At 32.8% G+C, this 22,391-nt stretch overlaps 2 protein-coding genes across 4 annotated transcripts; one reads left to right on the top strand and one right to left on the bottom strand.

The window, feature by feature from the left end:
* Positions 1–720: 720 nt before the first annotated feature.
* LOC136203638 (uncharacterized) lies at positions 721–2,866 on the top strand. Of its 3 annotated transcripts, none has more exons than XM_065994839.1 (4): positions 722–1,041; positions 1,603–2,251; positions 2,344–2,526; positions 2,630–2,866. In XM_065994839.1, exons 1-4 carry the CDS (start codon positions 812–814, stop codon positions 2,783–2,785), a joined length of 1,218 nt encoding a protein of 405 aa, XP_065850911.1. In that variant the 5' UTR covers positions 722–811; the 3' UTR covers positions 2,786–2,866. The 3 variants fall into 3 exon arrangements, with proteins under 3 accessions (XP_065850909.1, XP_065850911.1, XP_065850910.1); XM_065994838.1 differs by having other exon boundaries at positions 828–1,041; positions 1,322–2,251; XM_065994837.1 differs by having other exon boundaries at positions 721–2,251.
* A 4,190-nt stretch (positions 2,867–7,056) lies between these two features.
* On the bottom strand, positions 7,057–11,830 carry LOC136202052 (DDT domain-containing protein DDR4). Its single transcript, XM_065992502.1, has 11 exons — positions 11,522–11,830; positions 11,123–11,233; positions 10,382–10,468; positions 10,247–10,284; positions 10,058–10,139; positions 9,734–9,840; positions 9,506–9,665; positions 9,344–9,436; positions 9,117–9,237; positions 8,967–9,009; positions 7,057–8,043 (listed from the first exon to the last, which is right to left on the bottom strand). The coding sequence occupies exons 1-11, from the start codon at positions 11,705–11,707 to the stop codon at positions 7,464–7,466; spliced, it is 1,608 nt and encodes a 535-aa protein (XP_065848574.1). The 5' UTR covers positions 11,708–11,830; the 3' UTR covers positions 7,057–7,463.
* Between the last annotated feature and the right edge of the window lie 10,561 nt (positions 11,831–22,391).

Below are 22,391 nucleotides of genomic sequence, written 5' to 3'. Positions count from 1 at the left end.
CAGTAGGGTTGGGGCTTTACTCCGCTCCTCCGATGGCTCATTCATGGCATGCCGTAGCCGCCTCCTCCCATTAATTGAAGGAATCAGAGAAAGTGAGACATTGGCTCTACGCGAAGCTATTTTATGGTGTGTTCACTTGAACTGTATTAATGTCTGTTTTGAAAGTGATTCCTTGATTGTGGTTAACAGTATTATTTCTGTTGCTTTAGATTTCTCAGTTTTTGGTTCAATTATTCAGGATTGTAAGTTTCTCTTAAGCAACCGACACGATTACAAAATGTCTTTTTCTCCGCGTCTAGCAAACAGGGGGGCCCATGCCGTTGCACGACATGCCCTGTCCAACGCTAGGGAGTCTGTATCATTTTCTGCTCCGTCCTGGTTACAGAAAATTATTTCTTCTGATTTGGTTTAATGAATGTGTTTTTCTTCAAAAAAACAAATTTAAAGTTCAATTTTTTATTTAATATTTAAATAATTATATATTTATTTTAAAGTGAATAATTATAGATTTAAAATGATATTTACTACGAAAAGTCACTAATGATTAACCGACCGAAGTAATAAGCTAATTGAAATATAGTTAACCGAATTAAATGGATTGGTTAACCGACCATGCGCACCCGTAGAAGGATTCCATAAAAGGATTTTAATCTATGATTAATTAATTTTCTTCTCCCTTCTTATTTAAAAAAAAAAAAACAAATCGTGATCTAGAGAATAAACGCGGTGTCTTGAAGAAGAAAATCAAAGTGCATGTTTGAATTTTTGTTTATAAACCTAGTCTGGTCATGCAATATTCACCCTGATTGTCATGGAAACGCCGCGCAAGTCAATGGCTCTCGGCTTTCCAGACAGTCATACTCCTTCTGATACACTCAGTACACTGCCTGAATCAATTATCTTTCGGATTTTCTCATTCCTTGATCCTAATCAAACTGTTCGTCTCAACTTGGTTTCGAAAAAATTCCGTCTATTATGCTTGAACAGCCCTTACTTGTACTTTTCTGCCGATTTCGATTCCAGTACAAACTCTTTAGCAAGGTATTCTCAGTTCTGTAATTATGTAGATAATGTTATGAAATTGCGAGCTAGTTTAGGTATAGGGATTGATCGATTTCTATTTCACTGGTTTTGCAAGCAACCTAGGTTTAACATTGGTGCTCAATTACTTGGTTCTTGTCTTAAATGGGCTACCGTCTCTAATGTTCGAGAATTGGACATTCTTGTTTATTTTTTAAATAGGTGGAATATGAGTACCTATTCATTGCCTCATTGTGTTTATGAATGCCAATCTTTGAGGATTTTGAGATTGAATTTGCAGATGGGTAATTTTGGTTTGGAATCAAGAAAGATGGACTTTGTTGAGGTCTTTTTGTTAATTTCTGTTAATATTTTTGATATGAAATTTGGGGAAAAGATTTCTTCCTTTTGGACATCCCTTAGAAGGTTAAATCTTGACAAAGTTAAGTGCATTCATGATATCTACATAAAAACTTCCTCTCTCGAAGAGTTGGAACTCTCCAACTGTGAAATTGGGAGACTTTATTCTGATTGGATTTTGAGCATTGCTAGTTCATCTTTGAAGAGTGTGAGTGTTTCTAGGTGCCATTTCAAATCCAGCTGCCGCAGCTTCCTTGATTGCCCATCTCTGATGAATTTCAGTGTCATTGGATCTGTTTTTGACATGCCCTCAACTTTCAAGATGGCTTCTCAAAGTCTTGATAACTTAGGAATCTGTAGCTCTAATTTCAAGAAATCCTGCTCTTTGTATATTTCTTGCCCGGCCATTAAGCAGATAAAGATCAATGGCTGCAGATTTAAAGAGTTGTGCAGTCTTAAAATGAACAGTATATCTCTTGATGTATTGAATGTTTCAGATTGTGAGTTCATATATGCTGATGAGAAAATTTCTGAATCTGGTTGCCAAAAACGAATTAATGTTTTTGCTCAAAGACTTCAGACGCTGACTATAAACTCGTCTGATAAGTATTCATATAAATTCCCATTATGTATTTCTGCTCCAAGTCTTCAGGCTATTATTTGGAAAGGAAATCCTGTGGATTTTAGTTATTTGAAGAGCTTCATGTCACTAGAGTATGCTAGAATTGATATTCAACCGTCCTGTCAGCATAAGAGTAAAAAATTAGCTAGCCGTTGCAAGCTTTTCATGGGATCAATCTATTCTGTTGCTGTGCTGCTTCAAAGTTTAAAAGACGTCAAATCCTTAGAAATCAATGTCTGGCCTATTGAGGTACTGTACTTGCATTAGTTTTATCTTTTGTATTGTATAGCTGCTTTATTTTCCCATTGTTCTTATGCAATTTTTGTTGTTTGGTTCTGTAGTTGTTCTTTATGCAGAATGATGAACCGATAATTTTCAAGAATCTTCTTCACTTGTTTCTGCTGGTTAATGATTTATCAGCTGAACAGCTCTCAGGCATTGCCTCCTTCCTCAAGGGATTACCAAATTTGATCACTCTAGTGGTAAAATGTGAGAAGAAGTCTGCCTTGCGTGGTGATCCAGAAGTAAGTAAAAGTTTACTCCCACATCTCTCTTATTATCTTGATTCAATGTTGGAATGGATGTGTTTTCTGAAAATGCTTCAATTTATGTTATTTCTGTACGCAGCTCATAGTCTTACTGGGCTTGTGTCCAAAGGCTTTTACTGTGTCATTCAGTGAGGATTCGAAGCAGTTGAAGATTGCTAGGGGGAATGCACAAGGTGTAGATGTAGATGATAATTTTATAAAGTGTACAAGTGTTGGGATGGAGACTGCAACATGAACTTTGGCTAAGCTTGATTTAGATATGCACCTAAAGCAAGTATAAACAGTTGGGTGCACAAGATGAATGTTCATCTTGAAATTCTGGTTTTTGAGTTTTGCTTTCACACAGATTATCATGAGCAAAAAGCATTTTGATTTTAATTTCAGTGGATTGAATCTCATCTTTACATTACATTCTTTTTTTATATATATATAAAATCATATATTATTCTATTTAAAAAAAAAAGGAAAAGTACGAAAATAAATCTTATGTTTTGACTTATTTTCAAATATAATCCAGGTGGTTTAAAAGTTTACAAACAGGTACATTGAGGTTCACACCGTTTTTTGTTCCAATTCCACCCTTTCATCAATTGATGAACAACAGATCTTGGGATGCAACTGATTATGCGAAAAAGAATAATCTCATCCAATCATTTTACGGTGAAGTCGACTTTATTTCATTGTGTTGGGTATTTTGTGTTCCTTTTCTGATTTGCATTGGGTTCCTTCTATTAGGTTCGTCTCTGGTTTGTATCGGCAAAGACTGTGAAGATTGTGGATTCCATGTCAATTTTACTCATTTGTTTAATCTCTATACTCTTGATGGGTTTGTTATTTTCTATTTTCTATTTTAAGATGGTTTTCTTCCAAGAAATCAAGAGAAAAAACGAGATTGTATTAAATGAAAAAAAATTCTTTGATTAGACATATGGCTTGTGGGAGCTGAATTAATTTCAAAATTCTCATTGTTAATTTTCCTAGACCTTCATCGCTGTGGTCTCTTTGAAGTTTCTTCTAGATTTTTTTTTTTTTTTTTATACCTTTACTTGGCTAAATAGGCTAAATAGAGGATCATTCTGTAAATATTTAAAATTATAAAATATTATCTAATCATTAGAAACAAAAAAATTGAATGGTATCCAAGTTTTAATAAAATAATCTGAAAATAGTTTTATTTAAAAAGTAGTTTTTTATTTTAAAAAATAACTTTTTATTTTAAGATGCGATGGTTGGAGGGTTAAACACCCTCCAAATATTACACATGCTCTTATCCAGTTCAATTTTTAATTTAATCGAACATAGTTGTGAAAAGCGACCCGGGCGATCAAGCCACTGCCTTTTGTAATGGAAGTAGGGATGGCAACGGGTAGTATACCCGCGGGTATCCGACACTACCTGTATCCTGTATAAAAGGATATGAGACGGGTATGAGATCAAAACTATTACCCGTTAGGGTAATGGGACGGGTATGAGAATACCCCTAGGATACCCGATACCCGTTATAAATTATTTTTATATTAATAAATACAGTTGTTTTTTAGATGTAAAACGTGAGATTTGAACTCCAAACTAAGCAATTTTATTCTTATTAATTAAGGTTCAATTTGTTCAATTTTTAGATAGATGATTTATTAAATTTATACTTTGTCAAATTTGTAATATTTTTATTTTATTTATTGATTCTTAACGGGTAAGGGTACTCGCGGGAACTCGCGAATTAAATGGAACGGGTATTGAAACACCCTTGCCCAATACCATGTAGATACTGTCCGCTTTGGCCAAAATTCAACATCTTGGGCCTCTCGACTTTAAAACACGTCTGCATGTATTGAATTCACATATTACTAATAAGCTCCAATCACTCTCTCTCCATTTCTGATGTGGGATTCAGTTCATTCCTGCCCCCATCAACATCTTGCTCAGGTCTTTTACCCTGGCGCCACCTACTCCGGACCGGGTCGTTACAGGCCCACTAGCTTCCGCCTGGTTTGTCCCCGAACCACACATCGTACGTGGAGTAACACCCTTGCCCAATACCATGTAGATACTGTCCGCTTTGGCCCAAATCCAACATCTTGAACCGCACGGCTTTAAAACGCGTCTATATGTATTGGATTCACATCTTACTAATAAGCCCCAACTACTCCCTCTCCATTTCCGATGTGGGATTCAGTTCACTTCTGCCCCCATCGCCATCCCTTAGGGCTACTCCTTGCTTAGGCCTTCTACCCACCCACTCCGGACCGGGTCGTTACAGGCCCACTAGCTTCCGCCTGGTTCGTCCCCGAACCACACATCGTATGTGGAGAGTCGGCTCTGATACCAATTGTAACACCCTTGCCCAATACCATGTAGATACTGTCTGCTTTGGCCCAAATCCAACATCTTGGGCCTCACGGCTTTAAAACGCGTCTACATGTATTAGATTCACATCTTACTAATAAGCCACAATCACTCCCACTCTATTTCTGATGTGGGATTCAATTCATTCCTGCCCCCATCGTCATCCCTTAGGGCTGCTCCTTGCTCAGGCCTTCTACCCCGACGCCACCCACTCTGGACCGAGTTGTTACAGGTATGGGATGCAAAAAGTATACCCGTTAGGGTAATGGGACGGGTACGGATAATTAAAAAATAAAAGGGTAATGGTTTGAGATTGACATTACCCGCGGGTACCCTACCCGCTGCCATCCTTACGCGGGCGAAATTCGAAAGGCGATTGCCTTTCCACCGCAGGCGAGAGGCGGTTCCAGGTGAGAGGCGGTCGCCTTTTGATCTAAGGTGATATTTAGGTCGCCTTTGGGTCTCAGGTGATATTTAGGGTAAAAATTGGAGTAACTGTAATCAGGACAGTTTGTGCGATTGCGATAGAAAGGGTTCTCTATGTCCAATTGGAAGACTTCATCTCCTCCAGGCTTAATTCATCCACTTCGACAACTTTACTTCAACTCCTCCCAACAGGACCGTCGATATAAGGTACATACTTCAACAACTTTACTTTTCTCTCTTCTCTTATCTGTTCTAACTTCTATTTCTTATTTCCATCTTCTTAGTTTCTTTTCTTCTTCTCTTACTTTTCTTGGTTCTAAGTGTTATGCTGCTCAAATTTTTCTGACTTGTTCTAATTGTTATGATGCTCAAATTTTTTATAAATTTTATGAAGTTTTTACAAGTTTATTATTAGTTTTTGTTGTGTTATGCAAGTTTATTATTAGTTTTGTTAAGTTTATTATTAGTAATTAGTTCTTAAGTGTTATGCTGCCTGAATTTTGTAGGTTTTTCATGAGTATTAGTAATTCTAATACATCGAAAGCTACACAAAGAACGGATCTTTGTTGGAAGTATGTGCAAGAGGTCAAGGCAGGGAGCTCAAATGATCTAAGATACGCATGAATGATTTAGTTTTTTGTTTTTTACAACTTTAGAAGTTAAACTAGTCAAAAAAAGGCGGTCGCCTCGCCTCAAGGCGATATTTTGCCCTTATCGCCTCGGCTTGCCTTTCGCCTTTCGCAACTATGTAATCGAAACTTTCCTCTATTAGCTATGTCTTTTTCTTTTTCCTTTCTTATTTTATTATGTTTGCATGTTGCTTTGAAGAGATAAAGTGAAGGTGGTTTCCGCAACTATCAGGGAATCGAAAGTTGTAGGTTGTCCTCCTCCTCGTCGGAGAGGATTGCTTGCTGATGGTTCACGAGTTCAGGTTGTTGCCGGTCGTTGGTGGCATTACAATTTTGAGAGAAAAGTGGTGGCGTTGAAGGAGATTAGTTTGACTTGTTGAAAAAATAGACAAAGTGACAAAATTGCCCTCTACCATTTGATTTAATTTTGCCACGTCATTTATGTCTAACGGTGTTTAACATTTTTTACTGTTCGGAATATTCGGAATATTTTTTTTGTAAACTTTTAACTCAGGTGGATGATGTTTGGAAATGGACCAAAACCAACGTGTTAGTAAAAAGATCAATAAAAATCCATGGAAAGAAGTATTTCAAAGTGGGCTTACAATTTCTCCTATATGAATATTGTTTTTAAATAAATTGTTGCATATGCATATAGACTCTTAATTTACGGTGGATTTCTCTATATTTTGATGTTATACAATATAACATGGTATTAGTATAGTTTGTTGAAATCGTGCGACGTCCTCTGCTGAAGCTGCTTCTTTCTCCTTTTTTTCTGGTGCTAGGCTAGTGTTGCTACTTCCACTAATACTATTTTAGAAACTCCATTTCCGGCGTCGCCTCTCTCACTTCTTTCTATGCCTATGCCTGCCCAATTTGTTTTTAGGTGAATCCCCTTCTTTTGTGTCAATGTTATGTTTCAGACCTACAATGTCTCAATAATGTGAAAATTCTTAAATATTTTTCTGCTCTTTATCATCTCAGACCTTACTTGCAGAACAACAATATACATATATTCAAGAAAGTTAACTAAATGATACCAAATACTTGTCATTCGAACTTCCAGTGGATAAAGGGAATATGGGCAAACACGTATGGATAAAACTGAGTGCAAATAAAATAGTACCATAAAAGCTCATGTGATTTTCAACTCTAGAAATGTCAAATCTAAATCATACCATATCCCAACCGGCCCATAATTATGATTCACTACAAAATAAGATTTGACAATTCCATAAGAAACAATTTATCTTGTGAAACCTAAGAGAAATCAATATGTAGCCTAGCCATAAATAACAAAGAAAGGGACATCTCTTTTCAATGGTTTCTTTCCATACACAAATGGCAAAAGAACGGGATAATAGACAAGAGATGCTGCAGCTTGGATTCTCAGATTATGTCTCCACAGCATTCTCAAATTTGTAAGCCAAAATTTCCTCCCTGCAACACCATATTCAACAATCTCTTCTAGTATATGCATGTACTTCGCATATTTGACTCCCTTCAAAAGTTCTAACCATCACTGACTTCTTCGGAGTCAGCAACCGGAGATAAATCTTCACATCCAGATTCATTGCCATTGGCTTTGTCAGACAAGCTATCATCCTCCGAATCAAGCACAACAGTATCAAGAGCAGAATTACGTGTGGGTCTTTGTCTTAACCTGTTTTTTGAAGCCAAGTTTCTAGTCTCCACATCAGGATGGTGCATATCTCCGGCCAACCTTATACTCCATTGTGTCCCGAAAGGCTTGTGAGAACAGTTCATGTCACTGGCATCATCCATGTCTCCAGAATTCTCTGATTCACTGCCCCCCTCGTAATTGTCACTTTTTCTGTCATTATCTTCATCATTACATGCGCTGTTATCATCACCTTTACTATCTTGTGGAATACTGTCGCTTTCAGCTTCACTGTCCAAGGAGTCTCCTTTTTTAATATTTCCATCTTTTGAGCCTGTACCCATGTCTGAATCACTGTTTTCAGTATGGCTTCCTTTGGAATCCATGCCTGCATCAGAGCCCCCATCAGAGCCTAATTTTCCCTGCTTACTAAGCTTGTTATTCCCTATTTCTTTGGTCGTCTTCCTTTTCCTGAATCATAAAGTGATATCACCGCCAGGGAAAAAAAGATATACGATCCAGAAATAGGCTAAAAAGTCTGTAGGACAGCATATCACTCTATCAAGTAAATCAACAAGGGAAGGAAAATCCTCCAAGAGTAAAGGCATGAAAAATGCACATGTGATGCTTTATATTTCATGACAATGTAAAAGACCAAAGATGCAATTTTAAAGAGAATCCACAATATAAATTCAATCAAAGTCCAAGTCAAAAATTGATCAAAGTTTATCAGCTTTTCATAAATATAAAATCTAGAAATTTGCTCCTTTCGAATTAGAACAATTTGCAAACAAATAAGATAATACTAATTTCCCATAAAGTAGTAGATACCCAATTTAACCAGAAAAATGACCCTGCTACACTATATGATTTTGCATTAAGAGCATATGAAAGACAATTGAATTCCAAAACTCAACCATGTTCGGTGAAACCTAAGTCTAAAAGAAGTTCTACTAACGAGAACACCTTTAATTCAAATTCTAAAATGGTCCTCACCCATACTCATATATTGCCTATGTGTCTTTTTTTCATTGGTTGGGACCAAGTGGACCAAGACCATTTAGAATTTCTCGTAAACTAAACTGCAATCTGCAAGGCAAGCAATCAGTTGAAATCATACTAAATATGTAAGCCTATCCTGGTGAATGGACAAGGTATCATCATCAGCATACAGCTCTTTTCAATTGCTTTTTTATTTGTGCACTTATGGAAAAAAGACTTCGAATTCAAAGCTAGGGATCTTTTCTTTTTCTCACTCAATCAACCTATATTTCAGGATATATGCGATCACCAATTCTTTTACTTAATGTTAAAGACAACAGATATTCAGTTTATAGGCCAATATATCAACAATCTATAGAATTCGGATGCTACTAAGTCTGAGCTATCCTTACTTCGATATTTTGATAGCCTCATCAATGGCACGATCATACTCATCTGCATATTGGATACCAAAAACTAGTAAGAAGCAAGTCATAACTGAATCAGTTTAGCATATTAAATCCTCATAAACATAGAAGCAATATACACAATCACATTATTACCAAATGTATAAGTAATAGCTCTGCGGTTGCGACAGGAACGCGTAATCCCAGTTCCATAGGATCCAATATCATTCAGCAGCCTCTCTTGCCTTTCTTTTTGTTTGAGTGCCCTCTCTTTCTTCTACTAGATGCAAATGAAATGAAGAAATTGTCAAGGATACAAACTAGTAAAAGAAACAAGGTGACAATGTATGTGAGTATTTGTCTTTACAAATTTGTCTGCATACCTTCTGAAATTTCTGAACTGCAGGGACAACATCAGTTTTGATGATTTTCCCAACAGCAGTTTCTCCCATAACCTTGCTGGATGAAAGTTCATCCTGAAATTTCCAGCAAGAAGCAAATGTAAATCAAGCTTGGTTTAAAGAAATGCATAAAGTTTAACTTACCACAATTTTCTCGAATTCATTAAGATTGGTTGCTAGTGTTTCCCACTGAAGAGAGATGGTTGGTGGACCATTAGATGCTTTCCCCTTCATTTTTGACTTCGGCTCGTTCTTGCTTACTTCCTTATATAATCTATGACCAATTACTGTACCTCCATCGTACCTAAGCGCAGAGTTAACAAGATCAGTACTTGAGCATTAATTACATAAACAGAGATGCTAGAGAACTACCAGTAAGAAGTTGCATTTCCATCTCCCCCAATCTTATTTTTGCGGAAACAGGAAATTTCAGATCCATTTTTCAAAGCATCATTAATGTATGACACGGCATCATCTTGCTGCAAACAAAAAACATACATTTTACAAGAGTTCGGAAAAAAGTTAATTAAAGGAGACAATTTATATTCACAACCAAATATGGTCGTGAAGCAATGAAAACAATTAAACTCGTTAAGCAAATTTTTAAAAAATGAAATCTAAACAAAAGCATGTAATTGTAGATCAATCTAGTCAAGATAACACAACAATCATTAAAATATCGAGAGAGAAAACTACTTCAGCGCGGATTTCGCAGAGTGCTTTCAGAATCAATAACCGAGTTGTTGGTTCTAGTTCTTTGTATCTGTATATCTCCTCTCTGCACAAACAAAGCAACAAGAATAATTCAGGCTAACACACACAGCCTATTTAAGAAAAAGAAATTCTTTTTTTTTTCTAAACAATAATAGACTTATTAAGTGATACCCCTTGGCTGCAGTCAAGGGCATCTCTCCTTCAGCAACCTGCCAGAGCAGTAAGCACAAGCATGCAAATTATATAGCAATTGTAATTTTGACCATATAACAAGAGTCAGCAGTAAAATTTCCAAGACTGACTTACCCATGGCCACCAGATAGTGATCTTCTTACAAACTGCAGTCACCCATGCATCAGTGTCATTCAAAGTCTTACTTACAGGTGGAATACCCTATTAAAAATTCCAGTGTGAGAAACCATAAGGGTACAAGAGCCATCAGACTACAGAAGAAAAGGTTCACCTCAATAAATTTTGAAAAAGAATATAGAAAGAATAGCAAAATTTGTAGAAACATGTTTTGCAGCATCTAGTATGAAACCACAAGCTTAGAGTAATGCTCAAGCAGGAACTTCAATGCTAAAACCAACTGGCCCTGTATCTAGTATGAAACGATTAGATTGGACTCATGCTCAAGTCGGAGCTTCAATACTCAAACCAAAAGATGATAAAGAAAGGATTCCCCCAAATGTTATTTCTACTTTGGATATAGTGAGCTTTAGAGAAAAAAAAAAAAGTAGCACCAATTTGTAATTAATAATAGTAAAGGAACAATGCACCTAAACGCATACGGAACAATGCACCTAAACGCATACGCATATGATAAAACCATATTAGGAAAAAAAGCATACCAAGATGTGCCATATATATGTAATGCAAGGTGATAGCATTGTACAATATTGAAAAGTGCAATATTTGATTCAAACTGTTACATCATCAAATGAAAAAACGAATGCTTCATCTATCATTTCAAAAACTAGACCATGCATTACATTAAAGAATAATTGACAAAATCTCAGCCCAGTCATAATGTGAATAATCACATACCTTTAATAGTTTGATGTGAAGTCGAGCAAGAGAACTATCGGGCTTGACAAGACCAGTCTCGATCTCCTCAGCAGTCAACTTCAAATCACTACCTATAACAGGCTCAAAGGTCTGCAAATAAATCCTACACTAATAAGCACTTAAAATGTACACAGTAAGCACGTTTACCATAAAACAAGATCAAAACCTGCAACCCGTAATCCTATTCCTAGGCGAACCCCTCATGTATAATGTCGAAAAAAACAAAGAGTCAAACAAATTAAGAACCAAAATCCCTATCTAAAAATAGGTCCGTTTAATCAACTCTATTTATCCAGACCCAAAAAAGTCAATAAAAATCAATAATGCTACTCCACAATTGCTATTTGAGACTCGAGAAAAAGAAAGAAAGTATTTCACCATTAAGAAGTTAAGAACAGAGGCCAGTTCCCATCGTCGGCGAATTTGAGCTATTTCGGGTTCTAAAGAGGAATTATCATCCACGACGATCACTACGTCTTCATCATTTCCATCTTTCTCGGAAGCTTGTTCTTCCACGGCGGTCTTTTTCGCCAGTGTAGCTGTTCTCCGACGATTACCGGCCATCTAAAGCCAGGAAAACGAAGAACGAGAAGAATGAATACAATTAAGAAGTTAGAGAGAGAGACTAGTGGATCGCAGGAGAATGGTGTTTCCCGCGTAAATGATTTTACCTCTGATCGATGTTATGTTACCTTCTAGGGTTAATTTCAGGATGGCTTTTCCTCTCACCGCCATTAACTGTGATAGAAACGCACCGTTTCATGTCCCTGCCACCTAAAATTACCGATACTAGCCGAAACCCGTGCGATGCACGGAATATGAAACTTTTATATAATTTAGATAAATAAAAAAATTAACATATTTATTTTTAAATAATTTTATATTATGTTATGAATACTTTTTATATTATATATATTTGAAATTAATATATATATTTTTATTCATCATTCAAATTAAATTAAATTAATTTTGAAAATAATTGATTAATTATTTTTATAGAATTTTAATTAAATATTATATCTACGATACAAAAGAATTACAATTTATGTTAAAATGGAAGCAACGTCAATATATTATGCTATAACCTATTACAATCAATACTTTTCTAATGTTGCACATGAAGAAACTTTATCAATTCAATATGTTACATATAAAAAAATAAAATTCATAAGAACTAGTCACAAATTCATCTTGATGATAATCATCTTGCTTGATGGAATTTCATGATCACCAAGTATTCGAATTCAATTATTTATTCTGCTACAATAACCTAATATATCCAATTGAATCAGCTTAAGATGATGATTTCTCCTATTTTCATCTCGTAATATCTCATCAAGACATTCAATCAATTTATTCTTCATTCTTTCACTGTATAGAATATCAATTACGCTCGCAGATATCACTTATTTGACTTCATTAATATTTTTTAATAATTATATATTCTTGAATTTCCTAAGCAAGAAAAACAAACAAAAAGAATAGAAAACAAAAATGAAGGGACAAAAAAGATAATTAGGAGAGAACTATCTTCCTCTCGTTTTTTTATGAAAATAAGAGAGAATGTCAATATATAAGCATATAAAGAGGAGAGTGGAAATATTTTTACCTATTAATTAAAATTTTTATTATTTCTTAATGAAGTATTAAGTCCACTCAGTACAAAAAAAACGTTTTATAATTAATATGTGAAATTAATTCTTTTAATTAGAATCATTATGCTCAACATTTGAGAACTTGAAGAGATTCAAATAATAATATTTTTTAATTAATATTTTCCAACAACTTATTCTATGATCATATTTCATTTTTATCTGTTAAAAACACAAATAGAAAAGGAAACATGGATAAGGTAGCGAGGGGTATGGAACCTGTATAACGACAGAAATGGAATTTCATCTTTGAAAGATGAAACTATAACAACTATTGTTTAATAAAAATAAAACAACAACATAATTGAAAACAAAAATAACTACAACATATGAAAAAAAATCGAATAATTACCTTGAGAAAAGTAAGAATTTCTTGTAATTTTTGGCACTTTTGTGTTTCTCGATTTTAGTTGTCCATACATCTTCCACTTCTATCGGATTTCTTCAATTGGAGATACCAGTTTGAAAAAAAAAGACAAATAAAAAAGAAAACATAAATACGGTAGCGAGAGGTATAGAAGATGAGTAACGACAGAAATGGATCTGAAAGATAAAATTATAAAAATAAAACAACAACACAATTGAGGACAAAATAGCTACAACATATGAAAAAATTTGAATAATTACCTTCAGACGTATAATACTATCTATCATAACCAATGAATATAATGGTGGAATACTATCTATCATGCTTTATATAGAAGCTTATTTGTGACTTTTGGATTTCCTTTGCGTTGTGTTTTTTCATCTTCCCATAACTCTTACGTTCTTTTATTATTTTAATTAATGAGCTAGTAATTGTTTAATATATTATAAATATAAATCTGTTATTTTTAAGTAATTAAATCTTTTTAATCTTATTTTTTAATACGTTGACAACTCATCAAAAAGGCATCTAAAACACTTCTTCTCATTTCTCTCTGCTTCCGCTATTATATATAGTATAAATATAGATATAGATATGTAGTGGATTACTAAACCAAGCTACCATAAATTACTCTTGCAATAAATTCACTAATTTTCTCAAATTCCCAAATCCTCTCAAATTTCTAAATCATCTCAAAAACTCTCTAAAATCTAATCCGGACTAATTTGGCAAGAAAAAAACATGGGAAATAACTAATGATACGTAATTTTGTTCGAAAATATGTTTTATTTACAGTTGTTTATAGTAAAATCGAATGATTTTTAAAATATCAATTTTTCGGTGTCGGGGCATGTGAACAATATACCTCCACCACAGGTGGGGCGTATGAACATCACGCCCCACCACTGGTGGAGGTATATTGTTCACATGCCCACGTGTGAATTTTTTTTCCCAACTTTATATTTTAATTATTATTATTCTAAACAATTATAATTATTCTAAAAAATTCTAAATATTATAATTATTAACATTATAATTAAATAATATACATGAAGTATCAAATATGTATTAAAAACAATAAGTTCTAAATAATTCTAAATATCAAAAAATTATAAAAAGCCAATTCGTCCGGTTTCATGGAATAACAATAATTAAAATGTAAAATTGGAAAAATAAATTCACACGTGAGCATGTGAACAGTCTTTCTTAAATTTAATTCATTGAGGAATGGAACCGGACGAATTGGCTTGTTGTAATTTTTTAATATTTAGAATAATTATAATAATTATAATTGTTTAGAATAATAATAATTAAAATGTAAAATTGAAAAAAAAAAATTACACGTGGGCAGGTGAACAATTTTTCTTAAATCTATCACACACTTGGAGGAATGGAACCGAATGAATTGACTTGTTGTAATTTTTTAATATTTAGAATTCTTTAGAACTTATTATTTTTAACACATTTTAATACATATTTGATACTTCATGTATATTATTTAATTATAATGTTAATAATTATAATTCAAATTATAATGTTAATAATTATAATATTTAGAATTTTTTAAAATAATTATAAATATTTATAATTGTTTAGAATAATAATAATTAAAATGTAAAATTGAAAAAAATTGTCACACGTGGGAATGTGAACATCACGCCTCACATTATTTAATTATAATATTAATAATTATAATTCAAATTATAATATTAATAATTATAGTATTTATAATTTTTTAGAATAATTATAATAATTATAATTGTTTAGAATAATAATAATTAAAATGTAAAATTGAAAAAAAAATCACACGTAGACATGTGAACATCACGCCTCACCACGTGGTGAGGCGTGATAGCCACACGCCCCACCACGTGGTGAGGCGTGATAGCCACACGCCCCATCACGTGGTGAGGCATGTGGCTATCACGCCTCACCACGTGGTGAGGCATGTGATAGCCACACGCCCGCGTTTTGTAGAGAGAGAAAAAAAAATTACAAAGACCAAAACCAATAAGGGCAGTTTCATCATTTCACGGGGCTAGGGGTGGAAATTTGTGGCTTGGTATAACAACATCCTATATCTATCTACTAGTTTTACACCCGTGCATTGCACAGGTTTTTGTTTTAAATTTTTAATACACGTTTTTATTTATCTTTTTTAGTTTTAATATATGAAATGATACATATTTAACCCCAACGTATTAATTGTACAAATGTAACCCTAATATTTTTAAGCAACATTAATTTTAGTCATACGCTATCGAATTTTTGAAAAGACTGGTCTAACTGTTATTTAGATGTGACATTGGACTTTTCAAACAAATTTGTTGATAAACTAAAGCAGTTTCATATATTTTTTGTTGGCTTTTTAACTATGTTAATACCACAGTATAGTAAAACCTCTATAAATAAATGAGTAAGAATACAGTGAATGCAACCATAGTTTTGTAAAACTCAATATCAAATGAATAACAATTATTATTATTATTGGGAGAAGTATCAAATCCATGAATAAAAAATTAAAAAGAATGATTATAATTTGATTCTAAAAGTAGTATGAGACTGCGTCTGATATATATATGTATCACAACACGTCAATATCAGTTTACTTAAAAAGTTATATCAATAGACAATAAATGAAAGGGATGTGATGACTCGATGTCAAATAATTTCCATTTGAAAATAAAACTTACAATACTGAAGATAGAAGTGAATATATGAAGATGTTAAAATTTAACTTATTATCATTTATAGTACACATAAAACTGTTATAAAAACTTAATTACTAAACTACTAATTTACTAACGTATGAATGTCTTTTTGTTCTCATTAAAAAAATACCTTGACATATTGATTCATCAGATAAATTTCTTATATAAAGATGACTAATAAAAACACTTGAAATACTAAAAAATTTTGTACAACCCACAATATAATGATTAATAACTATAAAAGTCAGTGTTGCAAAAGCAACTGTCTCAATATCTCATAATTAATGTATATTTTAGGATTTTGAGCATCAAAAATTATTTTTGTTTACCTTCATTTTGAGTTCATATATGTCATAATCCAAATTGCTTCAAGAAATATCTTATCAAGTGTATTGGACGCTTATAATCTCTTCATCTAAAGGATCAGACAACTTCTTGTTAATAATAATAATAATAATAATAATAATAATAATAATAATAATAATAATGTAGAATCGATTACTAAAAATGAGAAAGAAACTTGGAATGGTAATCATAACCAAACATGATTTATAATTAAAATAAATTTCATTATAAGTATAATGTTTCAATACCTCTTTAATTATTTTCTTCAATATGTCTTCAACTTCAATGAACAATTATTGTGAAAAACTTTATATCTATTCGTACCAAAATGAATAAAAAAAATCAATTCATATGAGTTAGATAAACCTAAATTAAATAAACAATCAGTAGACTTCACCAGTTTCTGAATTTGGAAAATTGATCTATCTCAATTAAACCTAACAATCGAGTTCATATAAAGCCGAAATCCAAATTTTAGTTAGAGTTAACAATCCAAACGATTGCACCTAACAACTTATACTAAAAAAATGAAAATATACAAAAATATTTATTTTAGTAATTAAAAAAACAAATAAAAAAACATAGATAAGATAGCGAGAGATGTAGAACAACACAATTGAGAATAAAATAATTACTACATATGGAAAAAAATCAAATAATTACATTGGGAAACATAACGATGTCATGTATTTTTTTTACACCTTTGCTTTTCCTTATTTCAGCTGTCCATTCCTTTTCTATTTCCATCAGATTTCTTCAATTGGAGATATCAAAGTTTAAATTCTGACAATTCTTGAAGAAAATGCTATTAATACCGTTTATTAATGGAAATCGCTCCTAAATAAATCTGAATCATTTAATGAAGTAAAAACAAATTGTAAAACTATATTATTTAAAGTAAAAACAAAATTATAAGATTAAGAACAAAACTAATGCATAATCAAAATTAAAGGTCGATGAAGACTTTGATTTTCGATAGCCAATGAATATAATGTTGGAATACTATCTATCATGCTTTATATATAGGTTCATTTGTTACTTTTGGTTTTTTTTCGCTTTGTGTTTTTTTATCTTCTTATACCTCTTACTTTTTTATTACTTTAATTAATGGGCTATTAATTGACAATAAATAATGTGTTAATATAATATTAATTATATAGAGATAATTAAAACTCATTAACTCATTTATTCGTTTTGCTCCTACGGTGCCAATTAAACCAAAAAACATATAAAACACTTCTTGCAAATTCTCCATGCTTCCTCTATTATACATAGTATAAATTTCATAACTTACCTGTGTTACACGCTAAAATCAACTAATAATAATATGAGTCTCAGATATTTCATTTTTGTATCTCGAGATCCATACGTGGTGGCACCAATAAGTTACAAAGTCTGTTAGACCCTGTTCTTTATTACTTAATTTCAGTAACAATCAGTTCAGTTCAATTCAGTAGCAATCAGTTCAGTTCATCATTCAGTTTGAGCATTCAATTCAACATTCAACAATTTATCATTATTTATTAAAATTATTATTATTTATATATAATTTATTATTATTGTTTATAATTTATATATAATTTATTATTATTATTTATTATAATTGTAATTATTTATATATAATTTATTCTTATTATTATTTATTATAATTATAGTTATTTATGAATAATTTATAATTGAGATAATGTACCAAAATAGGCCTGTGGTTTTTAGGGAAGTATCAATTTAGACTCCACGTACAAAATATCACCAATATAGGCTTAACGTTTAAAAAATGGTACCAATTTAGGCATCGATAACGGAACGAGACACGTCATTGATATTACTCCATTAAGTTAATTGTACGAGGGAGAACTCAGAACTTAATGGAGTAATATCAATAACGTGTCCAATCCGTTATCGATGCCTAAATTGGTACTTTTTTTTAAATATTAAACATATGTTGATGCTATTTTGTACGTGGAGCCTAAATTGATACTTCTCCAAAAACCATAAGACTATTTTGGTATCTTATCACTTTATATAAATTTGTGTCTGTATAATTTGTATAATTTGTATTTTTAGTTAAAATTAGACTTATATATGCTATCTATATAATAGGATAAGCAGAGAGAAAATCTCAACAATGTTTCAAAGGCTATTTTAGCTGATGTGGCAACTCTATGTTGAAAAGCAAACAAAAAAATCATTTATATTGAAAAGGGAAAAAATTGTGTAAAATACAGTAACTTAATCAAATAAAGTCTTTTAGTTTTCCTCTTAATTGTTAGTATTAATTAACTTTAATGTTTGCCTTAATGTATTTATTGCCTCATTCTCTTCCTCTCTTGAAAGAAAAGCACAGACGAATTAAGGATTTCTACAATTCCTACTCTTATGATGAAAGCGGCCTCTGAAAGTGGAAAAGAAGATCTTGATTTTGGCCAGAATACTGTCAATTTCTATTCAAAAGATACAACAATGCCTAATTTACTTATTTTGCATCTTCTATGAAATGGGTAAAGTATAGTATAATAAGATCTGTTTTTTTTTTCAATTCTAACCGAGCTTTTTGTGAGTTAATGGAGAATCTTATAGGATTTCTCTGGATTCGCACCAAATGCCGCATCAACCTTGCTCTCGGTGATGTTCAAATAAGTGATCCTTATAGGTAGTTAAGATGGATAAATAGATTAGTTTTCTTAATATCATCCAGTCTTCAAATTTTCATTTTTTTGTTCAATTGGTTAGAATTTAGGGTTTTCAATTCAATCCCACTATTAATAATGAATGAAATATTGATCTGATTTATCATTCAATTATATAACTTTTATTTTCTATTAAAATAATTTGGTCATGATATAATGGCTATCGGCTTCCATGAAAGTAGTTTAAGAAATGTTTCTTTGGTTGCCTGTGAAAGATATAACGATTGATGATTCTAATTCAAGCCTTCTTCTTTTTGACATTGGTGTTGCTCATGAGCAACTTTCTTTATCTCTTTAAGAAGAACTTCTCATTTGGGGTTGCCTCTTCTTTTCATCTCAAATTCAGTTGCTTAGATATGTGGTTTTACTTATTTAGTTTCTCTCCCTCACACACACACACACTTTCCCTCTTTAATCCAAATTTTCATTGTCTTTTACAGGTTAGTTTCGTTTCAATCTGTAGTGAGTTTTTCCTTTTCCCTTTATTACGCATAATCTCACATATTGTTTACCACCGATTTTTCGTATGATGAGTAGTGTCTTTTATAATGCAACTTTTTTTATAGGTTTATGATTACATATGAAGTTATAAAGAGTAGTTATGGATGTCGTATATATTGTATATAAGTGTCAATGAAGCATTATAGTCATGGAATATATGCTTCACGCTTATTTGGTGTATATTATGTGTGTTAATGATTACAACAATTACGACTATTAGTAATGTGTGTTAGTCTGTTTCTTCTTAATTCTAGCTATTTAGATGAAATATTCTACTTTTTTGATGTGCAATAACTTTTGGCTTTTCTAGAATATATGTTTTACTTCTTAATTCATGTACATATGGTGGTTTTAAATAGCGGCTTCCTTATTTCCATTAGTCAATTTATTTCATTATTTTCCGACTACTCTTTTGTATTATTATTTTCGCTATGCAGTAAACTAAGAATGCCCATGATAACTTGAACAAAACCAATTAGTTTGCGGTAGGAAATCAAAACTCTAGCAATCCTAGCTGAATTGCATGGGATGATCCATGAATTCAATGTTTGAACTGAAATTCTTCAAGTACAATTTTTAAATTTTCTACTGTGAAAGTGAAATTTCAAATTTATTTTCTTATCCATGATTCTATGCTTCTAGAGTATTTTCAAGGGTTAGGTTGTTGAAAATTTTGTACTATGTTTGTGTTATATGCTAATGGTTAGATTTATCACATTTTGCTGGCTTATTCTTATGTTGTTTGCTTGATGAGAAAATAGAAAGCAAGTTTAGTCTTGAGGTTTGAGTTGACTTACTAAAACATGGACACCATAATGAGTATATGGTTTCAATTCCACTTACCTTCATTAAAAAAAAACTCATAAGTTTTGTCAAATTACCGAAAAAAAAACCTCTAGATTTTCTTTAATAAGTGCTTTTCATGTCTAAATTTAATGTTGGATATATAACTAATGTAATTTGGTTTTGAATTTTGTGCTTGCATATCTTTAGCTGACTTCATTTTTTTTAATAATAAAGTTAGGACAATAACTGTTGTATGGTTCCTAATATGTGTTCCTAGATAATAATTGCTAATGTGTAGTTGTGAATTGCAGATTAAAGTGATCTTTTGTAAAACGAAGATGAAAAAAAAAATTATTTCCATTTTGCTCGCAGTAGCACAAACTTTTAAATAAAGGCAAACACTGAAAGGGTTTAGGGATCTCTTAAGTATGAATTTTCTTATTAGAAACTGTTGGGCTTGGCCCATTTATAATTTATGAAATTGGCCCATGTATATGTCTTTAAGTTTTTTCAAGTGAAAAACATCCCACATTGCTTTCAAAGCACTTGGTGGAGATGTTTATAAGGAAGGTCCTCACATGCTTGGGGTGTGCCCCAAGGGGTACCCACTTTTGTGAAAGGGTGAGGACCTATCTCTTTGGTTGACCACCACACACGCGCGCCGTCCGACCGAGCCGGGTTGGGTTGGGTTGGTGTGGTGTAAAATGATTAATTTTTTATTAAAAATTATTATTATTAATAAATATTATTTTTAATTTCGGAAATAATTTTTTATTTAATTATTTACATTTTGATTCAGTCTTTGTGAACGTTATTCACAACGTCTACTTTGCTCTGAACGTGTCTTCAAACACGTTCACTTTTCATTCATTCTTTATCTTTTCGAAAACTGAGCAAGTTAAACAGAGAGTGTATACAGAACGATTTTCATACGGTGCAATACGAAAATCGTATTTAAGAGGGTTGTTTTATCCTAGAGGCGATCGGAGTTCATACTGTTTGCTAAATTCCGGCAGTTCCGCGAACGTCTTAAAGAAAGCGACATTGTCCGCGACTCTGCCCATTTAATTTTGTTCGGTCTGTTCCTATTTTCTGAGTTCGAGCTACAATAATTTTAAGACGATTCAATTACTGCTGATGGCTACCGAACAATCAAATGGGATTGCTGAGATTAACAAACCATTCCGGTTTGAAGGAGCTCATTTCCGAAGATGGAGACATAAGATGTTGTTCTACCTCACAACAAAGAAGGTAGCTTCTGTTCTGACTTCGGAAAAACCAATTGTTCCTGAAGATGGTGACGAGGCAGATGTTCGTGCTGCTGAGAGATGGACAGAAAATGATTTTCTGTGCAAAAATTATATACTCAATGGACTGACTGACGATCTGTATGATTACTACACTGCTGAAGAAAAAACAGCAAAAGAAATTTGGGAAGCTCTGCAGAGGAAGTATGACACTGAGGAGGCCGGATCGAAAAAATACGCTGTAAGTCGCTACCTCAAATTCCAGATGACTGATGACAAGTCAGTGGAAATTCAATCTCATGAATTACAGAAGATAGCACATGAAATTATTTCAGAAGGTATGCCTTTAAACGATCAATTTCAAGTTGCTGTCATAATTGACAAATTGCCTCCTTCGTGGAAAGATTTTAAAAATATTTTGAGGCACAAAACAAAAGAATTTTCGATGGAAAGTTTGATTACTCGCCTCCGAATTGAGGAGGAAGCTCGAAAACAATATTTAAAAGAGGAAGTGCTTATTGTTTCTAATAGCACTAAAAGGTCCACTGCGGTTCTGAAACCCACTCAAAAGAATTTTAAGAATCAGAACCGCAAACCAATCCAAAACCGTAACACCCGAGTTAATTTGAATTGGAACCTTCAAAGGAACCAAAATAGGCCACAACAACTACCACCTAGAAATGATGCTGCTTTCCTATGCTTTAATTGTGGGAAACCAGGTCATATGGCACGTAAGTGCAGGAACAGGCCAAACACTACTCCTAGTGTTAACCTGACTGAAGAGCAACATAACTTTGTTGCTATGATTTCTGAGATCAACCTCATAGGTGGATCGGATGGGTGGTGGGTAGACACTAGTGCTTCTCGCCATGTTTGCTATGATAGAAGTATGTTCAAAACATACAGTGCTGTGACCGAAGATAAGAAAGTGTTATTGGGTGATTCCCATACC

The sequence above is a fragment of the Euphorbia lathyris genome, chromosome 8, assembly GCF_963576675.1.
Source record: "Euphorbia lathyris chromosome 8, ddEupLath1.1, whole genome shotgun sequence".
NCBI lineage: Eukaryota > Viridiplantae > Streptophyta > Magnoliopsida > Malpighiales > Euphorbiaceae > Euphorbia > Euphorbia lathyris.
Note: the sequence above shows the minus strand (reverse complement) of the source record. Positions and strands in the feature narration are given on the sequence as shown.